Source organism: Microcaecilia unicolor, chromosome 9 (assembly GCF_901765095.1).
Source record: "Microcaecilia unicolor chromosome 9, aMicUni1.1, whole genome shotgun sequence".
NCBI lineage: Eukaryota > Metazoa > Chordata > Amphibia > Gymnophiona > Siphonopidae > Microcaecilia > Microcaecilia unicolor.
In genome coordinates, this window is record NC_044039.1 from 88899268 (window position 1) to 88921592 (window position 22325).

The window sequence follows — 22325 nt, forward strand, 5'->3', positions numbered from 1 at the left end:
GGTGTTTATTTTCTAGCTCATTAAGAGTTCTTTGAGGGTACAAAAAAATCTGTGGTTTTGCAGCACTGGTACTAATGCTGGGTATCTTTTCGGCGGGGGGGTAGGGTATATATATATGTTTGCATCAGTTGGGAAATGTCAAGATAGACGATCCAAAATAAACAGCCATGGGAAGAGTGAGAGTGTATTAATGAAAGTGTTCTGTTCATTAGTTGCAATAGTGTAGTGGGCAGCATGAACTACCTAACCAGTTAATATTTATTTATTTTATTAGGATTTATTTATCACCTTTTTGAAGAAATTCACTCAAGGCGGTGTACAGTAAGAATAAATCAAACTTTTGTTACTAAAAGCAAATCAATAAATGCATGAAGCTGTTTTGCAACAAAGTGGTCAAGTGTAGCCTAGCGGCTGAGAACCAGAGAAACCAGGTTTTCAGATCCTAGCAATATTCCTTGTGGCCTTGGATAAATCACTTAACCCTCCATAGCCTCAGGTTCAAGCCTAGTCTGTAAGCCCTACAACTGATAAGAAAATGCTACTGTACCGGAGTGTGACTTATGTCGAACTACTCCTGATAAAGCATAAACTAAATCCTAATTCTTAAATAAATTCATTAAACATTCTAAAAAGCATTCCCTCTGAGAAATATTTGAAGTAACAAATATTAACCCGTATTTTGCAAATCTTAATTGTTAGAAGTCCTAAGACCTTTTCCTAAAGACATCACAGAGGCAAATGACCAGCTAATAACTACAGTTTGACCCAGCTGTCCCAGTCTCTAGAGTCACTGGTCCACTTCCCACTTTTCTTTTCTGTTTGTTGGTTACGTGGGATTTAGTTGTTCATCCTCCCAAGTGGATTTACTATCCTCAGCTAACAACTACATACATGGCTCCAATCCTCTTACCTGTTTTGCCATCTCTTTCTTTTTTCTTTCTTCTCTCTTCTCTTCTTCCCTTTTATGAATCTCATTCAAGATTTCCCATTTCTGAAAAAAATGTTTTTGGAATTATTTAGGGGTTGGTACTGCTATAATATGATTCACAGATATTGGCAAAACAAATTATACCGAGGTGTCCAACCTTGGCCCTCACCAGGTCAGGATTTCAAGATTTCCACAATGAATATTTGCATACAATGGAGGCAGTGCATGCAAACAGATCTCATGCATATTCATTGCAGAAATCCTTAAAGCCCGACTGGATTGCGGCCATCGAGGATCAAGGTTGAACACCTCTGGGTTACACATTCATAAAGTAAAACTGCTTGTGGAATACAAAGAAACTGAGCTACATATAGAAAGCTTGGGAATTCAGGAACCAGTTTTGCACATTTCCATTTAAAGTCATTGGGAAGATGTGTTGGATTTGGTGCAAATGATAATTGCCCCAGGTACAATATAAACTACTACAATGCACCCATAGGAATGTATTGGAGTGTTAGCGTTTAACGTGCCTTAAAATGTTAACATGCCTCAGTAAACATACCCCCAGGCCTTTAAAAACCAACACTTAAACCTTTTTACTGATGCAGCCCTATCAATTTCGTCTGGGTTTTTGGTTAGTTTGGGTTTTTTTGACACTTTAATTTTATGAGATCCAATGAGCAACACTACAATACAAGACTTCTTTAACAATCTAGCTAGCATTTCCCTCAGTCTTCCAATATTAAGTACTTTAAAAAAAGCAATCGCCCATTCTACTTTCTAGGATCTTTCCTCTTACTTCCCTCCCACACCACCCACCCTCTACAGAATCTCCATCTTCCCACATTACAATCTTACAGCACTGTTATATATACATAAAACACACCCCTTCCAAATTATTCAGCAGTAGCTGAGTGATACCTCTATACTGTTATCCTACACAGCACACTTATCTTTTAGTCATTCCAACTCTTTTGCAGGGATTCTCCTCCTGTTTCCACCTTGCTATAATTAAACTTCGTGCTGCAACTAGGCAATATGCTACATGCTACAAAATGTACCCACTTTGGGGTCCTTCCCCTCAGTTGGAATCTTCATCAGCAAGCATATTTTCAGGTCTTTTTAAAAATTTCTATCCCCATTATCATTTGCACCAAATCCAACACATCTTCCCAAAATAGCTAGACCTTAATACACTTCTAACCATGAAAGGAACTCCCCTCCAGACCATGCCTTACCCAGAACAAACCATATCTGCCATTCCTCCACTTCATAATTCACTTGGGTTATGTACATATGATATAAAACCTCAATTTTTTTCTTTTTGGGGGGGGGGGGGGGGGGGAGGCAGACTAGCAGATATATTCAGTTTTGCTACTGATGTATAGATTTCCTCCCATTCCTCCTCTTGAAGCAAACCGTTCAAATCCTTCTCCTGAACTTTAATCTATGTTAGTTACAAACCTCATTAGCTGAAGATAGAGCAAATTGGAGGAAACATGGTCCAGACCCCAAGCAAAGCTGGGAAGTGGGGTTACTGTGCGTAAATGCAGAAGCATGGCCAGGAGGCCAACACTGCTGGAAAGCAGAACTAAACCCTACATAAGGTGCCCATAAAAAATCGCAATGGAACAGGAGAAGAGCAGAGTTGAACCCTGAGGAAGACAGCGGACAGAGGCAAAGTGGTGAATCCAATACGTGGATGCTTAGGTGTTCTGCTCTCCTGCACCCGAGGAGTGACACAAGACAGAGGTGCCTGTCATGTGGTAGGAAAAGTCACAGGAGACCTGCATGAACTGTGCCACCTGGCCACCAAAAACCAAGACGGACGAACAGGATGGAACCTAATCTGAATGCTTGGCCTTGGCAGAGCCGAGACGCGGAGTCCTCCAGTTCTGCAACCAAGCACCCAAGCCCCAAACCAGGGCCCTCTAAAAAGGCAGTATGTGAAAAGTTACCCAGAAGACTAAACAGTTGCCCAACACAGAAACCGAACTATCATGTCACCGAGATGCCAAAAAAAAAAATCACCTACATGGCCGTTGCAGTAGAACTGGCTGCAGGTTGGGTATTGGAGGTGAAGCCAGCTAGGCTTAGGGGCGGAGATAGACAGAGCTGTAGAAGAGGAGAGTAGGTCACAGAAGGCACTATGGAAGGCAATCTGCAGAAGGACTGAATTAACATCATTGGAACCCCGTGTCCATCCTTTTATAGGTGCTACCATCAGAAAGGCAAAATGCTACCATAGAGGAAATGTGCCACCTTGGAAGGCATCCAAATAAACAGGGATTAGAATACCTGGATTCATTCCTGCAAGAAAAGTTCATAGTCTGCTAGGGACAGACATGGGAAAGTTACTGCTTGCCCTGGAACTGGCAGCATGAAATGTCAGCACTATTTGGGTTCCTGTCAGGCAATGGTGACCTGGCTTGGCCCCTGCTGGAAACAGGATACTGGGCTAGAAGGCTAATAGGTCTGACCCAGAATGGCTAGCTATCCTTATGTTCTTAGATGACAAGGTGCTGCAAAGCATTTAAGGACACCACCGTATCCAGCCAGAGTAGCCACTAATACCTGACATGAGAATGCCAGCATGTACTACAGAATATCAGGGACAATGAAAAAAACTCACCCAGCCACTGAACAGCAGTGAACAAAGGGATAACTGGTCCAGCCATGCGATGCCCAGCCTCCAATGGAAGCAACCTAGGAGCGAAAAGAAAATAAGCCCCAACAGAAAAAGAGCAGAGCTCTATGGAATCCACCCGAACAGGCCAGCCTAGAACGTGAGACCTATAGGGTAAAGGCCAGCCACCAGACAGAAATCCATGCTGCTGAGCAACCCTGAACAGACTGCCACTGGAGAAAATCCAAGTAGGACAATCCATGGCAATCCATGTCAAGCCAACCAGGGTATCACGGAGCTCAGCAGAGAAAGAGAGACAGGGTACAATGCCCAGAAAAGGAAGGGAGTTGTTAAAACTCCCACAGCATACCAGAGCCCTAAGGGTAACACTGGCTCCAACTTCCTGCAAGGGGACTGAAGAAGAAGAAACAGTTGCACCCCCAAAATAAATGAAAAATTCCACCAGGGAAATAAGAGAAATTCATGGTAGAAGCAACTGACCTCTGTGACAAAACTGTGAAAGCATGAGCCCTCCAAAAGAAAGGCATATCAGAGTCCCATAAAGAGGACATTACACCATGGTGCTCAGCCGTGATGTAAGCAGCTGGGACCTAGCCCAGACTTACATGAGGTCTATAGTGAAGAATTCTACACCGGGGGAAGGCAGGACCATTCGACCTGCCAAGACCCAGAACAAATAGCAGGGTCTGAGGGTGCATAAAAAGAGGGATGACCAGCAGGAAAAAGGAGGTGATAGTGCCATTGTACAAGTCTCTGGTGAGGCCCCATTTAGAGTACTATGTGCAGTTCTGGAGACCGCACCTACGAAAAGATATGAAGGATGGAGTCGGTCCAGAGGGTGGCTACAAAATTAGTAAGCGGTCTTGAACACAAAAAATATAGGGACAGGCTTATGAACCTCAATATGCATACGCTGGAAGAGAGGAGGGAGAGAGGAGACATGATAGAGAATTTTAAATATCTCAAGGGCATTTATGTACAGGAAGTGAGCCTTTTTCAACTGAAGAAGAGCACTAGAACGAGGGGGCATACAATGAAGGTAAGAGGGAACAGGCTTAGGAGCAATCTAAGAAAGTATTATTTTACACAAAAGGGTGGTGGAGGCATGGAATGGCCTCCCGGTGGAGGTTGTGGAGTTGAGGACTGTGTCAGAATTTAAAAAGGCATGGGATAAGCATGTGGGATCCCTTAGGAAAAGGAAGAGTTAGGGGTTACCGAGGATGGGCAGACTGGATGGGCCATATGGCCTTTATCTGCCATCATGTTTCTATGTTCTCTGTTTCTCATTACAAAAGTACAAAGACTAGGGGACACTCAAGATATTTTTTCACTCAACGAATAGTTAAGCTCTCAAACTCTTTGCTGGAGGATGTGGTAAAAGTGGTCTGCTATTGAGACAGACATGGGGAATCAACTGCTTATCCTGGGATTTATAGCATAGAATGCTGCCACAATTTGGGTTTCTGCCAGGTACCTGTGACCTGGCTTGGCCACCATTACATCCCGCACCAGATCATGCTCTCCACTAAGGACTAGGTCTAGAATTTTTCCTTCTCTCGTTGGCTCCTGTACCAGCTGCTCCATATAGCTGTCCTTGATTTCATCAAGGAATTTTACCTGCCTAGCGTGCCCCAATGTTACATTTACCTAGTCAATATTGGGGTAATTGAAATCACCCATTATTACTTAGGTCCAGATCCCATCAGCTCATTCAATCAGGAACCATGACACTCAGAGGATTAAAAAGTAACTGGAATATTTATTTAACTGATGGTACCACTGCATTGACCTTCATACAGTTCAGATGTAAATCATAATTGCTTTCAAGGTGGTCACAAGTAATAATACATTTCTGGGTAAACACACGTGCACAACTCGTATGCCTGTCCTGCAGTCTAACTGGAACCCAAAACGGATTTCACTCTCCCGATATACTTCAATACCATCTGAGCCAGACTCGATGTAACTGTCTTTTCCCTTTGGGCTGCCACCCTGAAGGTCTCACCTCAGCCAGGGGTAGACCACACTCCACCCCAGACCCAGTTACTGATTCCTCAAATGGCAGATACAATGTAACAGCTCACTGTCCATGGCTTCAATCTGCTGGTTATACAGCACTACAAGACCCCCCTTAATTTCAATGGGTCACCTGGCGGAGGCTATAGGTACCTCAGAACTCAGGCAGCCAAGGACGTAGTTACTCTATCAAGAGGCAAAACCAGAGACAAATCTTTTCTCTGAGGTACTCCTTTCATAACCTCTGAGCTCCTTCTGGATCCTCCAGTCACTCCCCTAATGACCTGCTACACAGGGCTCACTCTATTATATCCTTATACAAACCAAGAGTTACAATATGACAAAGTGCAAAAGACTGGATATCCCCCATCTTGGTGCTGGACTGTGACCTGTATCTTAGTATTGGTGATATGTTAATTAAGTTGCTAATGGAGTGGGAGTGTGTAAACCGAAGTCCCCTAACATAGCATAGTATCTACCCATCCTCGTTCACAGAGACTGTGGCAGATACATGGAATGCCTCCGCATGAGGTGATGGAGATGAAAATGGTAACAGAATTCAAAAATGAATGGGATAAACAAAAAGGAATCCTGTACAGAAGGCATGGAACCAAACAAGATAAGCAGTGATTAGATGTCCACACCAGTAATTAGGAAGTGAAGCCAGTGCTGGGCAGACTTCTTTGGTCTGTGCCCTGATCGTGGCTGGACAGAATCAGCTTCTATAACTGGAGAACAAGGCCAGTGCTGGGCAGACTTCTACTGTCTGTGCCCTGAAAATGGTAAGGACAAATCAAAATCAAGTGTACGTATCACACCTTTTACAATGAGGTTATCTTGTTGGCCAGACTAGATGGATCATATAGGTCTTTATCTACCATCACCTACTATATTGATGTTGGGCTCATTTTCAAAACAGAAATCTAAAAAATGGCATAAAGCAGCATTTGGACGTTTTTCTCACAAAAACGTCCAAATCAGTATTTTCGAAACCTCTTTTTGGACATTTTTCTACGAAGTCCATCAGGGGCATGTTCAGGGTGGGACTTGGGCATTCCTAAGACTTAGACGTTTTTCAGCCATAATGGAACAAAACAAAACGTCCAGGACTAAAACTAAGACGTTTTGAGCTAGACCTGTTTTTATAATAAATAAGGCACAAAAGGTGCCCTAAATAACCAGATGACCACTAGAGGGAATCAGGGATGACCTCCCCTTATTCCCTCAGTGGACACTAAACCCCTCCCACTCCCAAAAAATGTGACGCAGAACATTACTTGCCAGCCTCTAAGCCAACCTCAGATGTTATCCTCAGGTCCATTAGAACAGCATGCAGGTTCCTAGAGTAGTCTAGTGTTGGGTGCAGTGCACTGCAGACAGATGGACCCAGGCTCCTACCTCACCCTACCTGTTACACTTGTGGACGAAACTGTGAGCTCTCCAAAACTCACCAGAAACCCACTGTACCCACCCATAAGGGCTATGGTAGTGGTGTACAGTTGGGGGTAGGTTTAGGGGGCTCAGCAGAAAGGGAGTAATGGTGAGATGTGTAGCTGGGAGCTTTTTATGAAGTCCACCCAATAATGTTTGTTATACTACTGTTTTCAGACATCCTATTGTTAATGCTGGTGAGTATCATTGTTTACCTTGAACTAGATCCTGTCTACACAGAGATTTTGGACATTTTCATGGACATGAGATTAGTTTACATAAAAACTGAATTACTAGTTGAAGTATAAGGACCGTTATATTTTGGGTTGTCTGTAAACTAAGACAATATACAGATTTCTGACTACAATTTTGATTTACATGATAAAGTTATCACATTTGTCATGCATTTATTTACTGTCCAAATTTGTGATTACCACCTACCAGAGTGTGATACAGAACATATTTCTCCCAGTGGACCTACACATCTGTCCATGAATTACATGACTTTGTTCATGATGCTGAATGATTTTATTAAGTACCATCATAACCAATTATGACTCCATTTAGAGTTACTCATAAATTTTACACTGATTTATATTGGTTTATTAAGTTGTTTATCTACCAGATATCATTAAGCCTTACTGGTTTTATTACTTATATCAATTAAATATAAAGTTTGCACTTACAACTCATATCATTACTTATATAAATTTAAACTTTAGGTTGCATAAATGTAATCAATATATTTACTGGATTTAACTTAAATTGATATATTACAGTAATACTTCATCAAATTACAGAATACTGGAATATTCTACCTGCAGTATTGTGTTCTAAAGGAAATTGTTTTAAATTTCTTAAGATGCTGAAAACGTGGTTGTTTGCTAAATATTTGGAAGGGTCTCTCAAGTTTACATAATATAACAAATCTGTAGTTAATCAATTTTGTTTTAATGATGTAATTTAATCCTTTATGCTAATACATACAGTATAGTACATTCAGCACTTATATACTACCTGCAAGTGCTTTACAGAAAGGATTAAATTACATCATTAAAACAAAATTGATTAACTACAGATTACTTGACAAAGACAAGTTCATTAAGAATTTTGCTTGGGCTGCTTTTGTACCTTGCCATTGCTATTTCTACAGGCATTGACCAAGACATTAAAGTGATCTTATTTCTGAGCTGCCATCCATGAAAGCACACCTGTGACTCATCAATTTCACTAGTCATTGTATTTTCCTGTCAGTGAGCTGAGGTGAACAGACTAATACAAGATGAGTTGGACATATTTCAGCCCACCATTGTGCAAATAAAAATGTTACTGGACCTGGAGCCTGCCACTAAAAAGCTGTATGGCTGCATAATGTAAACTCCTAGAAATCAGGGGTTATTTAGAAAAGGTTCTTTAGTCTAAAAGCGTGGATCAGACCAAATTGATACCTGGGTTATATTTTACTAGTAAAAAAGGCCCGTTTCTGACAAATGAAACGGGCGCTAGCAAGGTTTTCCTTGGAGTGTGTATGTTTGAGAGAGTGTGTGTGAGATTGACTATGTGAGAGACAGGGAATGAGAATCAGAGTGTGTGCCAGGGGCCCATCACTCCCTCCTCCCTCCCAGTTGCAGGGTCCCCCTCCCTCCCTCCGAGTTCCAGGGCCATCCCCTCCCTCCCTCCCTCCCAGTTCCAGGGTCGTCCCACCTCCCAGCCCCAGGGTCCGTCCGAGTTTCAGGGTCCCCCCACCCTCCGTCCCTCAGAGTTTGAGTCCCCACCCTCCCAGTTCTAGGGCCACCTTCCCTCCCAGTTGAAACAGCTGTAGACTTGTTTCTGATGGAGCAACAATTTAAAAACGACAATGTGGAGCAGCAGCTGCTAGGTTTGTTTGGTTTAGAGTGTATGGCAATGACTGCAGCCTGGCTGAGTGAAGGAAAGCACCTAAGAGTCTGGGAGGAGTTAATTGCTTTACTTGCAAGAAGGTCTGGACCCCAGCTGACCTTGTTAATCACCCAGGGCAACCACTCCAGGTGCCTGAGAAAACAATTATCTCCCTCAGCTTGTTTCCTTTGTGTACTTGCTAAACCGGATATCTATGCCACCTCAAGTTTCCGGCTGGAGGCTTCAATTAGAACGCTGGAGGTGCCTTTTATATAGAGAGATTAGAAAATCTAGTCGTTGTCATTCAAATAGGATTTTGTAATGGAACTACTGCTAGAAATTGACTTCATGCTTTATTTTTTATGCTGCCATTCTAAAATTATCGTATTTACAGAATCTTTATGAGCGGTCCTTATTGTCAGCAGAGTGCATAAGGGATAGTTGCATACATACCCCTGGACACATATGCACCTATCTGTCCCACAAGTCTTTTCAACCCCAATCCACAAACCTCATGCAATTTCCCCAAAACAGTGGAGAGCAGAGAAAGAAATAAATAAGGAAGTTCCTTACCATTTGTTCTTCTTTTTGCTTGATTTCCTGAACACGGCGCTGCTCCTCCTGAGCCTGCTTCTCTTGCTGCTTTTGAAGGTTCTGCAGCATTTCATCATGGAAGGACTTGGATGGTGGCTTATTGCACTCAGCAAGAAATGATTGCACACAATCAGCAAGTTCATAAATCATTACCTGCAAATCAGAAACACTTGGTTTCAGAAAAGGAAAGAAATATATATAATATCCCACAATATGAAAATGAGAAATTCATATGACACTGAATACTGAAAAAGTAAAGCATAACCATATAGTTCAGCACATCACGATCTATTTAACAGGATACAGAGCTTCCATGTGCACAGGCACATCACAGTTCTACCACCAAACCTTCTGCTCATCAAATAAACTGATGATTTTTAAACTATAGTAAGAACTAACCACTACACCTCTATTCAGGAAACTTGACATTTCGTCCTTTAGATTGTAAGCTCCTTCGAGCAGGGACTGTCCTTCTTTGTTAAACTGTACAGCGCTGCGTAACCCTAGTAGTGCTCTAGAAATGTTAAGTAGTAGTAGTAGTAACTCAGATAGGAGGTGGATGAATTATCTGAATCAACCCCAAGAAGCCAAGGGTTTCTTCAAACAAGTAGAAGGTCTAACACTCTGAACATAGTGTTGTATTTATTCTTCTGTTTCAGTGTTAAAACTGATCTCACTGTTTGTCACTCTGCAGACTTCAATGTGCCATGCACCAGTTTAAAAAGTAAAAATACCCCACAGTAGCTCACTGTACAAAAGCAAAAGTCTGGTCATCTTCTATATTCCTAAAACTCCCCATAGCTTCTAACTAACAACCAAAGCTATTTCCAAGTAATCAACGGGATGCACATACACACTAATACAACGTAATAAGCCTCAGATGGAGCATAGGTTAAAAGAAGACCTCAAAGTACTAGTGGAATTTCCAGGGAGAATGTATTCAGTTAAACATCAAGCCAGCACTATTTCGGAAATATTCCTATAAATTTGAAAATAAATTGTTTGTGTCACAGCCAGTGAAGGCATACTGCTGTCAGGGAGCTGGGTATGACATTTGAGGCTGGCATACAGGCTGGCAAAAAAGGTTTTTATTTTTTTAGTGTGGGGGGGAGGGTTGGTGACCACTGGGGGAGTACGGGGAGGTCATCCCCCATTCCCTCCGGTGGTCATCTGGTGAGTTGGGGCACCTTTTTGAGGCTTGGTCGTGAAAATAAAAGGACCAAGTAAAACCGGCGAAATACTGATTAACGCCGCTTTTGTTTTTTCCATTATGCGCTGAAGCCAGCCATCTGGTAGCCACGCCCATGCCCGTCCATGTCCCGCCTTCGCTACGCCGCCAACACGCCCCTTGAACTTTCGCCGGCTCGGTGACGGGAAAGCGGTGATGGTGTCAAAAAAGCAGCTTTCGATTATACCAAATTTTGCCGCTTTTGAGAGATCGCCGGCGATCTCCCGATTTATGTCGGGAGATCACCGGCGATCTCTTTCGAAAATAAGCCTGATACTTAATGGGGAATCTAACAAATAGTCAGATGCATTCCAAACAGCCTGAAAAAATACAAAAAACACAAAATACTTTTCCTGTAGCTAAAAAGAAAAATACTGAAAAGAAATCACTTGCTAGTCAGACTGAAAGCAAAAAAGGCTGCAAACATAATAACACGTACTTACAAATCAGCACTTCAGGCTTCAGAGGGACAGCATTCCTACCAGCACAGTGCCATCCTGTTTCAGCAGCTGACTTTATATGCTCCTCTACAGGTCAAAGTTCACCATACTCATAAAAACAAGCAAAAATTCAATCCTTTGCAATATGTTCTTACTATGTGTTGATACCAAAAGTGAATGGATGAAAAGCTTCTTAAAAGTAATTTTAAACACAAAAATCTGTTTTAAAATGCCACAAACTTCATTAAAAAAAATAATCATTATAAGATCTTTTAATTCAAAAAAGAAGGGTGGGATTCGATAAAATTAGTTGTGCCCTCCTAGAATTGCTAATTTTTAACAAAAAATGCTACAAAAATGTTCAAAAATCATGATTAAATTTAAAAAATGTATACGTACTGGCAGCCAGCTTCGTGTTCCGTTCCAATGATGCAAACGCAGTAAAATGAGGGCCGATATAAAAGCCAAGGGCCCTGTTTACTAAGCTGTGCTGTAGGTGTGTTATCATTTTTAGCACATGGTAAAAATTAGAACGTACAAATGCTAGAGACACCCATAGGAATATATGGGTGTCTCTAGTGTAGGGTTATCGTACGTCCGGTTTTATCTGGACATGTCCTATTTTTGAGGGCACGGCCGGGTAGCCATTTTGAATCAGCGCCAGGAGCAAGAGAGATCTACAGGCGCACCAAACAGGAAAGAGGGGCTCTTTCCTGCCCTGAAGAGGCCACTAGACCACCAGGGCACTACAATAAGGTATAGAAGGGGAGAGGTAGTGAATGGAGTCATGTGGCTGGAGGGAACCTGGAAAACTGGGGAGGGAATAATATATGGGGGGAGAGGGAATCTGGCTTTCTTTGGGGGGTCAAAGTGACAGGGCAGGAGTGTGACAGGGGCGTGGCAGGGTGTGACGTGATGGGACGGGGTGGGGGTTTAACAGGGAGTGGGGCATGTTTCCTCTTTTTCCTTATGGCAAATTTAGTAACCCTACTCTAGCATTAATGCATGCTAAATTTTAGCACAAGTAAAAAACGCTAGCGCACCTTAGTAAGCAGGGCCCCAAGTGACTTAAAAACATAAACTATGATACAATATTACTAAAAACAGGCTGAATGACCATGTATCTTCAGAGAGATGACCATCAGGCTTATTTTGAAAGAGAAGGGCGCCCATCTTTCGACACAAATCGGACGATGGGTGTCCTTCTCCCAGGGTCACCCAAATCAGCATAATCAAAAGCCGATTTTGGGCATTGCCAACTGCTTTCCGTCGCGGGGACAACCAAAGTTCACGGGGGCATGTCAGAGGCGTAGCAAAGGCAGGACTTGGGCGTGCCTAAAACATGGGCGTCCTAGACCCATAATGGAAAAAAGAAGGGCATCCCTGACGAACAGTTGGACAACTTTACCTGGTCCTTTTTTTCTTACGACCAAGCCACAAAAATGTGCCCTAAATGACCAGATGACCACCGGAGGGAATCGGGGATGACCTCCCCTTACTCCCCCAGTGGTCACTAACCCCTTCCCACACTAAAAAAATGTTTTTTAAATATTTTTTCCAGCCTCCATGCCAGCCTCAAATATCATACCCAGCTCCATGACAGCAGTATGCAGGTCCCTGGAGCAGTTTTAGTGGGTGCAATGCACTTCAGGCAGGTGGACCCAGGCCTATCCCCCCTACCTGTTACACTTGTGGTGGTAAATGCGAGCCCTTCAAAACCCACCACAAACCCACTGTACCCATATCTAGGCGCCCCCCTTCACCCATAAGGGCTATGGTAGTGGTGTACAGTTGTGGGGAGTGGGTTTTGGGGGGCTCAGCACACAAGGTAAGGGAGCTATGTACCTGGGAGCAATTTATGAAGTCCACTGCAGTGCCCCCTAGGGTGCCCGGTTGGTGTCCTGGCACGTCAGGGGGACCAGTGCACTACGAATGCTGGCTCCTCCCACGACCAAAGGGCTTGCATTTGGTCGTTTCTGAGATGGGCATCCTTGGTTTCCATTATCGCCGAAAATCGGGGACGACCATCTCTAAGGTAGACCTAAATTTCGTGATTTGGGCGTCCCCGACCGTATTATCAAAACGAAAGATGGACGCCCATCTTGTTTTGATAATACAGGTTTTCCCGCCCCTTCGCCGGGACGTCCTGCGAGGACGTCCTCAGGAAAACTTGGGCGCCCCTTTCGATTATGCCCCTCAATGTGTTAGAATAGGCACAGGCAGCTCCTTGTGACTCTGGGCAAGTCACTTAACCCTCCATTGCCCCAGGTACAAATAAGTACCTGTATATAATATGCAAGCCACATTGAACCGGCTATGAGTGGGAAAGCGCGGGGTACAAATGTAACAAAAAAAAAATTCACTGATTAAGAATAATGAACAATAAATAACAAAACATACAAACAATACTGTATACATGATTAAAAAAGTTATAACAAAAGAGGGTTTAACATGTTATTTAAAATTAACAAGCTTTAGAAGTAAAACAATTAAAAACATGTGATGAAAATAATAATGACAACCATGTAAGTCCAATGAAACAAACAAACAAAAAATATACATATGGTCGTACAGGTGATCTCCAGTGCCCCGAGAAAGTTTTCTCTCCCAATGGACTGGGGACCGACACCATCTCAATGTATATCAACAGGTACTGCATGGCCCTCCAGGATGGGCCTCTAAGATAGGCTGAAGCTCCAGTGACTCCAAAATCAAAGCTTTGAATGCATGGCCATTGCATCGAGCCAGCAGGCACCCTCATCTCCTCCTGGAGAATGGCTCGGATCCGCTCCTCAATGGGAGCCATCCGCAAAGGGAGGTGTTTAGCCGGTGCAGTCAGGTTGTCAGTCACTGGAGTTGAATTGAAGGCCTGGACCCAGCTCAATGGAGGCTGTTGTGTCCACTCGAAATCCTTAGAGACTGAGCAACCCTCACAGTGCAGGTGGTTCTCGGGTATCCAGGAAGTCTGTGTCAGTCTTTCCTGGCCTCCACCTGATGTAAGGCATTGGGATTCCTCAGCATCAATGAGGATGAAGTTGAATCCTTCCTTGTCCTTGGGGTAGGACTGGACAATGCACAATCCCGGTGGCTACTACCAATGTTCAATGTCAAGGCAGGTGGAGACCTTCTTGATGTCGATGCATCCTCAGTGTCCGATGCAACTCCAGAGCCATTGGGACCAATGCTGTTGACACCAAAGTCAATGGACTAGACTACTCAGCGGCAAAAATAAGTTTGTGCTGCTTCTCAAGACCTCTAATACTTCTCTCCCTGCCTCAAATGAACACTTACATTACTGGACAATTCACTGAAAACAAACCTCAATTACCATGATGAAAATGGTGACATGCAAGCTGAGAAAATCAGCTGGATGCAACCTCTATGCTCCACAGAAAGATACCTGGTTCCAAGCAATTATGGTAGGCAGGAACACACACATACGTGGTGGATTGCTTCCAGAACTAGAACACTGGGAAGTATCTCCATGTCAGGGCTCTGTTAGTGACGTCAACCATCAGCCAGACTACCACATCCTGCTTGTCAAAGGAAAATGGGACTTACTACTTAGGACTGCACTTTGGCTGCTGAGAAATAGGGAGTATTATGATGTGCAGAAGCTTTAAGCTTCAAAGCTCTCCACCAGCCTAATATCACTAAAGCCAGAATTAGACTGTCACCACAGCCAGCGCACAACTATGTGACCTGGAAAAAGACTTAAGACAGACTCTTCCTGTCGTGTAGGTCTCACTGGTGTATAGAACCTAAAGGGGATGAATAGGTCTGCACTGAAGCCCCTCCCCATCTTTTCAAAATGTAAGGTCCCAATACGGTGTATTCTGATTCCTTGGCTCTTGATGTATGAAAAGGTTAGCTAGCTTTGTGTTAGGACATCAGTGGAAGACAGGATGACCTATCCATGTACTTCTCACTTCACCACCCACTGAGGCCTCTGTTGGTGCACCTCTTACCTCACCACACAGCTCTTTGGCCAACTGCTGCAGTCTTGACTTCAACAAATTTACATTTTCATTTGAGAGACCTTTCACATTCTTTAAATCCACATCAGGAGGGCTGGAAAAAAAATGAGCATTTGGGAAGAAAACATAATTAAAGGAAGATTACATCAGGCTTTAATATTCTGCTGTTATGTAGAATTCTTGTTTCTCAATAAAAATTTCTAATTAAAAAAAAAAAAAGGAAGGTAGTGTAGCCATCACCCCCACACCAAGGTGCTCATTTCCAAAACACATAGATTTACAAAGTTACCTTGTAAGTCTATGTGCTTTGAAAATACGCCTCTATATGTACTCTCTTAGCACAGCAGTTGTTTAGTTTAGTTGGATTTAATATACCATCTCAGCTGATAAACAGATCGAAGCGGTTTACAAAAGAGAAAATAAAATATTTATAGAAATGGAAAGGAACTATAGTATGCAACAGGATAGGTATACACGCAATCCAAACTCTAAAAGTAAAGAAAAACTAAGGAACAGAAAATCAGAGAAACAGAGAGAGAGATTACGCAAAATACAAGCAGGTTATCATCACAAAACCTAAGACATCCTGCCCTGAAGCTTGCTGAAAAAAGTTAGTTTTTAAGGCTGTCTTGAAGGATTTCAAGCGGGGCTTTACTCTCAAATAATGAGGCAAGCTATTCCACAAGGAGGGAGCTAGAAAAAAAAGCCACTTCCACTCATAATATCAAGCCACGCCCACTGACTGGGATGGGGGGGGGGGGGGAGAAGAGCTAAACGGTGATCATTAAGAGCTCCTTTTACAAAGCTGTGCTAGCAATTTCTGTGCAACACTTGTGCCGAAGCCCATAGGAACAGAATGGGCTTCGCTGCATTTGCCACACTAAAATCGCTAGCACAGCTTTGTAAAAGGAGCCCTAAGTGATCTTAATACTCTGGCAGGGGTAGAAGATTTTGCTTAAGGGGTAGAAGAAGGACTCCATTCTAATAGCTACTTACACATCTGGATATGTCTGGGGGCACCTGACCCACAAATCCGCTGTAACATATACTTCTTCTCCTTGGGGACGCAGATTTAAGATTATTTCAGTTAGCTCTTTTATCTGGAAAAACAGGACAGACCACATTACTCATTACTTCATATCTATCAATAAGAAATATTAGCCTGCTTCCCACAAGATGCCCCTCCCCCCCTCCATACACACATATCCAGGTTCTAGAAATACTGTAGGAGATAGACGCTCGTTCCGTAGAGACCATGTTCCACTACAGACCATCAGGTTTTTGGACAAACATCTTTGACCACTTTTTTCAATTTTAAATCAGCTTAAAACATTTCAGTAATGATTATGAGAAATCCTACTACCTATGTTCATGTTTGTTATCAGTACTTGATATATTCCTTATCTTGTGCACAGGTCAAAATAAAGTCAGGGAAAGGAATGCCATAAGTGAACAGAACAGAGAACAAATATTCAGAAGATATATAAAAGCAAAAATCTGTGCCTCACAAGCAGACACCACATTCACACCCTTGCATCCAGCAATTGACAACCAAAGGTTTTAAGAAGTGTCTAGAATCTAGACAAAGATTGTTCAGTAAGATGGCCTAGTAGCCATTCCATACTATTGGAGCTACAAAGAAAAAGAATGCCTGGTAAATTCATAGTATGCGTACGCTGGAGCCAGGACAACAAAAACAACTGTTAAATTGATTTAATGGAGTGACTATGTACATGGAACAAACAATGTGGACAAGTGTTTACCTATATTTAGAAGTCTTATAGGCCCAAGCACAACATTTTAAACCAGATCCAATACAATTCAGTAAGCAATGGAGTGAAATAATCATGCCTGCTGGCACCACACAAATATCCGTCACCAGAGTTTGCAGCCTTAAGTTGCATTCAGTGATAACCTGCATAGAAGTATTTCAATATTTAACGTGGGAAATTATACCTACTGCATTTTTTTTCTTTTACACACTGAGTGAAGAAATATTTTCTCCAATTTGTTTTAAATTTACTACCTAGTAGCTTCATTGTGTGCTGCCTAGTTCTTGTGAGTTGCTTATTTACTCTTTCCAAAAATATAGATACCCATTTCACTACAATCATGATTTTATACACCTCAATCGTATCTCCCCTCAATCATCTCGTCCCTAAGCTAAAGAGCTCTATCCTCTTTAGCCTTTCCTCTTGAGGAAGTCATCCCATTATCTTTATCATTTTCAACTCTCTTCTCTGTACCTTTTATAATTCTGCTATGCCTTTTTTGAGATGCAATGATCAAAATTGCACACAATATTAGATGTGTAGCATTATAATATTCTCAGTTTTGTTCTCCATTCCTTTAATAACTCCTAATATTCTATTTGCTTTCTTAGCCACTGCTGTATACTGACCAGAGGGTTTCAACATATCAACAATAAGAACATAAGAGTAGCCACACTGGGTCAGACCAATGGTCCATCTAGCCTAGTATCCTGTTTCCAACAGTGGCCAAGCCAGGTCACAAGTCGTGGCAACATTCCATGCTACAAATCCCAGGGCAAGCAGTTGCTTCCCCATGTCTGTCTCAATAGCAGACTATGGACTTTTCCTCCAGGAACTTGTCCAAACCTTTTTTAAACCCAGATAGGCTAACCGCTGTTACTACATCCTCTGGCAAAGAGTTCCAGAGCTTAAGTATTCATTGAGTGAAAAAATATTTCCTCCTATTTGTTTTAAAAGTATTTCCATGTAACTTTCTTGAGTGTCCCCTAGTCTTTGTACTTTTGGAACAAGTAAATAATCAATTTACTTCTACTCATTCTACACCACTCAGGATTTTGTTGACTTTTTCCTGGATGCCGAATCCTAATGTGGAACCCTACATCCATTGCTATAGTTTGGATTACTCTTCCCTACATGCATCACTTTGCACTTGCTCATATTAAATGCCATCTGTGATTTGGATGTCCAGTCTCTAGACATCCATCTAGACATCTATTTATCTAAATATCTATCTATGTAGACATCTACCGCCAGAGGCTCTTTCAACCTATGGCAGCCATTTTTCTATATGCAGGAGCAAGTATAGTGATATGAACCTCTTCCCTGAAGAAGGATTTCGAAACATGGCCATGTCGGCAGAGGTTTGAGTCGGGTGAAAAACTGCTGCTTGAAGCTGCTTAAAGTTAAGTGTTACTATAAACGCATCTCGAATGCTAAATTTTGAAATAAACCTGGAAGATGTTTATTAAGGAGAACAATATAAAAACTATAGAAAACTAAAAAAAATTGAAAAACTGTTATAATAGAAGAGATATGGCAGATATGGGCAGATCAATGATGATGTGTGCAGCGCCATGACTATAGTGGTGTGTTGTTCCCTGATGATGTATGCTGTCAACAACTCTGAAGATCCCCGTTTAATAACTAATTAATGTGCTGTTAATAAGTTGACACTGGTGTTAGACTGTGAAAGAAATTACTATCTATGAATTCAATATATCTGATAGTGTTTGGGATATTATTATAAACATACAGAGAAAATCCCCACACTAGAATTGATAGGTCTCTTGAATTTGTATAAATCTATCTAAACATCTAGATATCCATTCAGACATCTATCCTAGTAGACATCTAAGACATCTATCTACAGTGGTGGAAATAAGTATTTGATCCCTTGCTGATTTTGTAAGTTTGCCCACTGACAAAGACATGAGCAGCCCATAATTGAAGGGTAGGTTATTGGTAACAGTGAGAGATAGCACATCACAAATTAAATCCGGAAAATCACATTGTGGAAAGTATATGAATTTATTTGCATTCTGCAGAGGGAAATAAGTATTTGATCCCCCACCAACCAGTAAGAGATCTGGCCCCTACAGACTAGGTAGATGCTCCAAATCAACTCGTTACCTGCATGACAGACAGCTGTCGGCAATGGTCACCTGTATGAAAGACACCTGTCCACAGACTCAGTGAATCAGTCAGACTCTAACCTCTACAAAATGGCCAAGAGCAAGGAGCTGTCTAAGGATGTCAGGGACAAGATCATACACCTGCACAAGGCTGGAATGGGCTACAAAACCATCAGTAAGACGCTGGGCGAGAAGGAGACAACTGTTGGTGCCATAGTAAGAAAATGGAAGAAGTACAAAATGACTGTCAATCGACAAAGATCTGGGGCTCCACGCAAAATCTCACCTCGTGGGGTATCCTTGATCATGAGGAAGGTTAGAAATCAGCCTACAACTACAAGGGGGGAACTTGTCAATGATCTCAAGGCAGCTGGGACCACTGTCACCACGAAAACCATTGGTAACACATTACGACATAACGGATTGCAATCCTGCAGTGCCCGCAAGGTCCCCCTGCTCCGGAAGGCACATGTGACGGCCCGTCTGAAGTTTGCCAGTGAACACCTGGATGATGCCGAGAGTGATTGGGAGAAGGTGCTGTAGTCAGATGAGACAAAAATTGAGCTCTTTGGCATGAACTCAACTCGCCGTGTTTGGAGGAAGAGAAATGCTGCCTATGACCCAAAGAACACCGTCCCCACTGTCAAGCATGGAGGTGGAAATGTTATGTTTTGGGGGTGTTTCTCTGCTAAGGGCACAGGACTACTTCACCGCATCAATGGGAGAATGGATGGGGCCATATACCGTACAATTCTGAGTGACAACCTCCTTCCCTCCGCCAGGGCCTTAAAAATGGGTCGTGGCTGGGTCTTCCAGCACGACAATGACCCAAAACATACAGCCAAGGCAACAAAGGAGTGGCTCAGGAAGAAGCACATTAGGGTCATGGAGTGGCCTAGCCAGTCACCAGACCTTAATCCCATTGAAAACTTATGGAGGGAGCTGAAGCTGCGAGTTGCCAAGCGACAGCCCAGAACTCTTAATGATTTAGAGATGATCTGCAAAGAGGAGTGGACCAAAATTCCTCCTGACATGTGTGCAAACCTCATCATCAACTACAGAAGACGTCTGACCGCTGTGCTTGCCAACAAGGGTTTTGCCACCAAGTATTAGGTCTTGTTTGCCACAGGGATTAAATACTTATTTCCCTCTGCAGAATGCAAATAAATTCATATACTTTCCACAATGTGATTTTCCGGATTTAATTTGTGATGTGCTATCTCTCACTGTTACCAATAACCTACCCTTCAATTATGGGCTGCTCATGTCTTTGTCAGTGGGCAAACTTACAAAATCAGCAAGGGATCAAATACTTATTTCCACCACTGTATGTAGACATCTAAACACCAATCTACCTAGACATGTATCAATGTAGACATCTTTCTAGACATCTATCTACCTAGACATCTACCACCCAGTATTGAACTCCTGAAATGTTATTTCTCTTGTCAATCAAGACATCTATTTATATACATATCTATCTATATAGATATCTACCTACATAGACATCAATCTAGACATCCATCAATGTAGACGTCTATACATCTATCTAGATATCTTTCCTAATCTCTTAAAAATTTCTTCATCTGTCTGTTCGTTCTGTCCCGGTGGACGGTAGTACAGCCCTACAAAAATCTCCTTCCCTTCACACATGGAATTTCTATCCATAGTAATCCCACACTGCTATCTGTTTCATGTGGAATGTTTATTTTATTTGACCCAATTCCCAACTCTTTTAAGATATAATGCAACCCCCCAACAATCTGATCCTATCATTGTGATACAATTTGTACTCCATTAAACCTATCTAGACGTTATTTATGTAGACATCCAAACATCTATTTAGACATCTATTTATTTATTTATTAGGATTTATTTACTGCCTTTTTGAAGGAATTGTTGACATCTAGACTTCTATCTACCTAGACATCTATCTTTGAAGACATCTAGACACCTATCAATGTGGTCGTCTAGATATCTTTCTAGACGTCTATCTAGCTAGACATCTACAGCCCGATATTGAGCACTATTTAACTGGACAAGAGCTCCTGAAATATTATTTCTCGTGACAATCAAGACATCTACCTATGTAGATATCTATGTAGAATTCTATTTATGTGGACTTCCATCTATGTAGATATTTATTTATTTATTTATTTATTTATTGCATTTGTATCCCACATTTTCCCACCTATTTGCAGGCTCAATGTGGCTTACAGAATTTGGTTATGACATAATCATTCCATGATCTCAGATACAATTAGTAATGTACAAAGATTAAGTAAGGGAAGCGAGAAGGAAGGTGTTAGGCAGGATAGAAGGTGGACTTTAATACCTGGGTGGATTGGTGAGGTATTTTTGTAAGGCTATGGGTTCTCTTTGTAGGCTTTGTTCAAGAGGTGTCTTCAAGGATTTGCGGAAGTTAGTTATTTCGTCACTCGCTTTCAGGGCTGTTGGTAACGCATTCCACAACTGCGTGCTCATGTAAGAGAAGGTGGTGGCATGTATCTGCTTGTATTTTAGTCCTTTACAGTTGGGGAAGTGCAGATTGAGAAATTTGCGGGATGATCTTATGGCATTTCTGGGAGGCAAGTCCACAAGGTTTAGCATGTAGATTGGGGCGTCTGGGTGAATTATTTTCTGTACAATCGTGCAGATCTTGAATGCAACGCGTTCCTTGAGTGAGAGCCAGTGAAGTTTCTCTCTTAGGGGTTTTGCACTTTCATATTTAGTTTTTCCAAATATGAGTCTGGCGGCGGTGTTCTGGGCTGTTTGGAGTTTTTTGATAGTCTGTTCTTTGCAGCCAACGTACAGTGTGTTACAGTAGTCCAGGTGACTTATTACCATTGACTGTACCAGGGTGCAGAAGATATGTCTCGGGAAGAAAGGTTTTACTCTTTTGAGTTTCCACATGGAGTGGAACATCTTTTTCGTTGTGTTCTTCACGTGAGCATCGGGTGTGAGGTTTCGGTCAATGGTAACTCCAAGAATTTTTAGATGTTGTGCAACTGGGAGAGAACAGTATGGTGTGATTATGGTGGAGTAGTTGTTTTTGTTGTGTTGTGAGGTGAGTACAAGACATTGAGTTTTCTCTGCGTTGAGTTTCAGCTGGAATGCATCCGCCCAGGAGTGCATGATTTGGAGGCTTTAGTTGATTTTGTTGGTGATTTCGTTTAGATCATGTTTGAATGGGATGTAAATCGTGACATCGTCTGCATATATGTAGGGGTTGAGGTTTTGATCGGCTAGAAGTTTGGCTAAAGGTATCATCATTAGGTTGAA

At 42.2% G+C, this 22325-nt stretch overlaps 1 protein-coding gene across 1 annotated transcript in view; it reads right to left on the minus strand.

Annotated features, from left to right (window-relative positions):
• The window catches only part of EIF2AK4 (eukaryotic translation initiation factor 2 alpha kinase 4), a 285849-nt gene that overhangs the window by 261295 nt on the left and 2229 nt on the right, over positions 1 to 22325 (minus strand). The window contains exons 2-5 of the mRNA XM_030213680.1: positions 16136 to 16239; positions 15131 to 15233; positions 9474 to 9647; positions 911 to 991 (exon numbers count right to left, since the gene is read on the minus strand). Of these exons, the coding sequence (XP_030069540.1) occupies positions 911 to 991; positions 9474 to 9647; positions 15131 to 15233; positions 16136 to 16239 (462 nt within the window). The remainder of the gene's footprint in view (positions 1 to 910; positions 992 to 9473; positions 9648 to 15130; positions 15234 to 16135; positions 16240 to 22325) is intronic.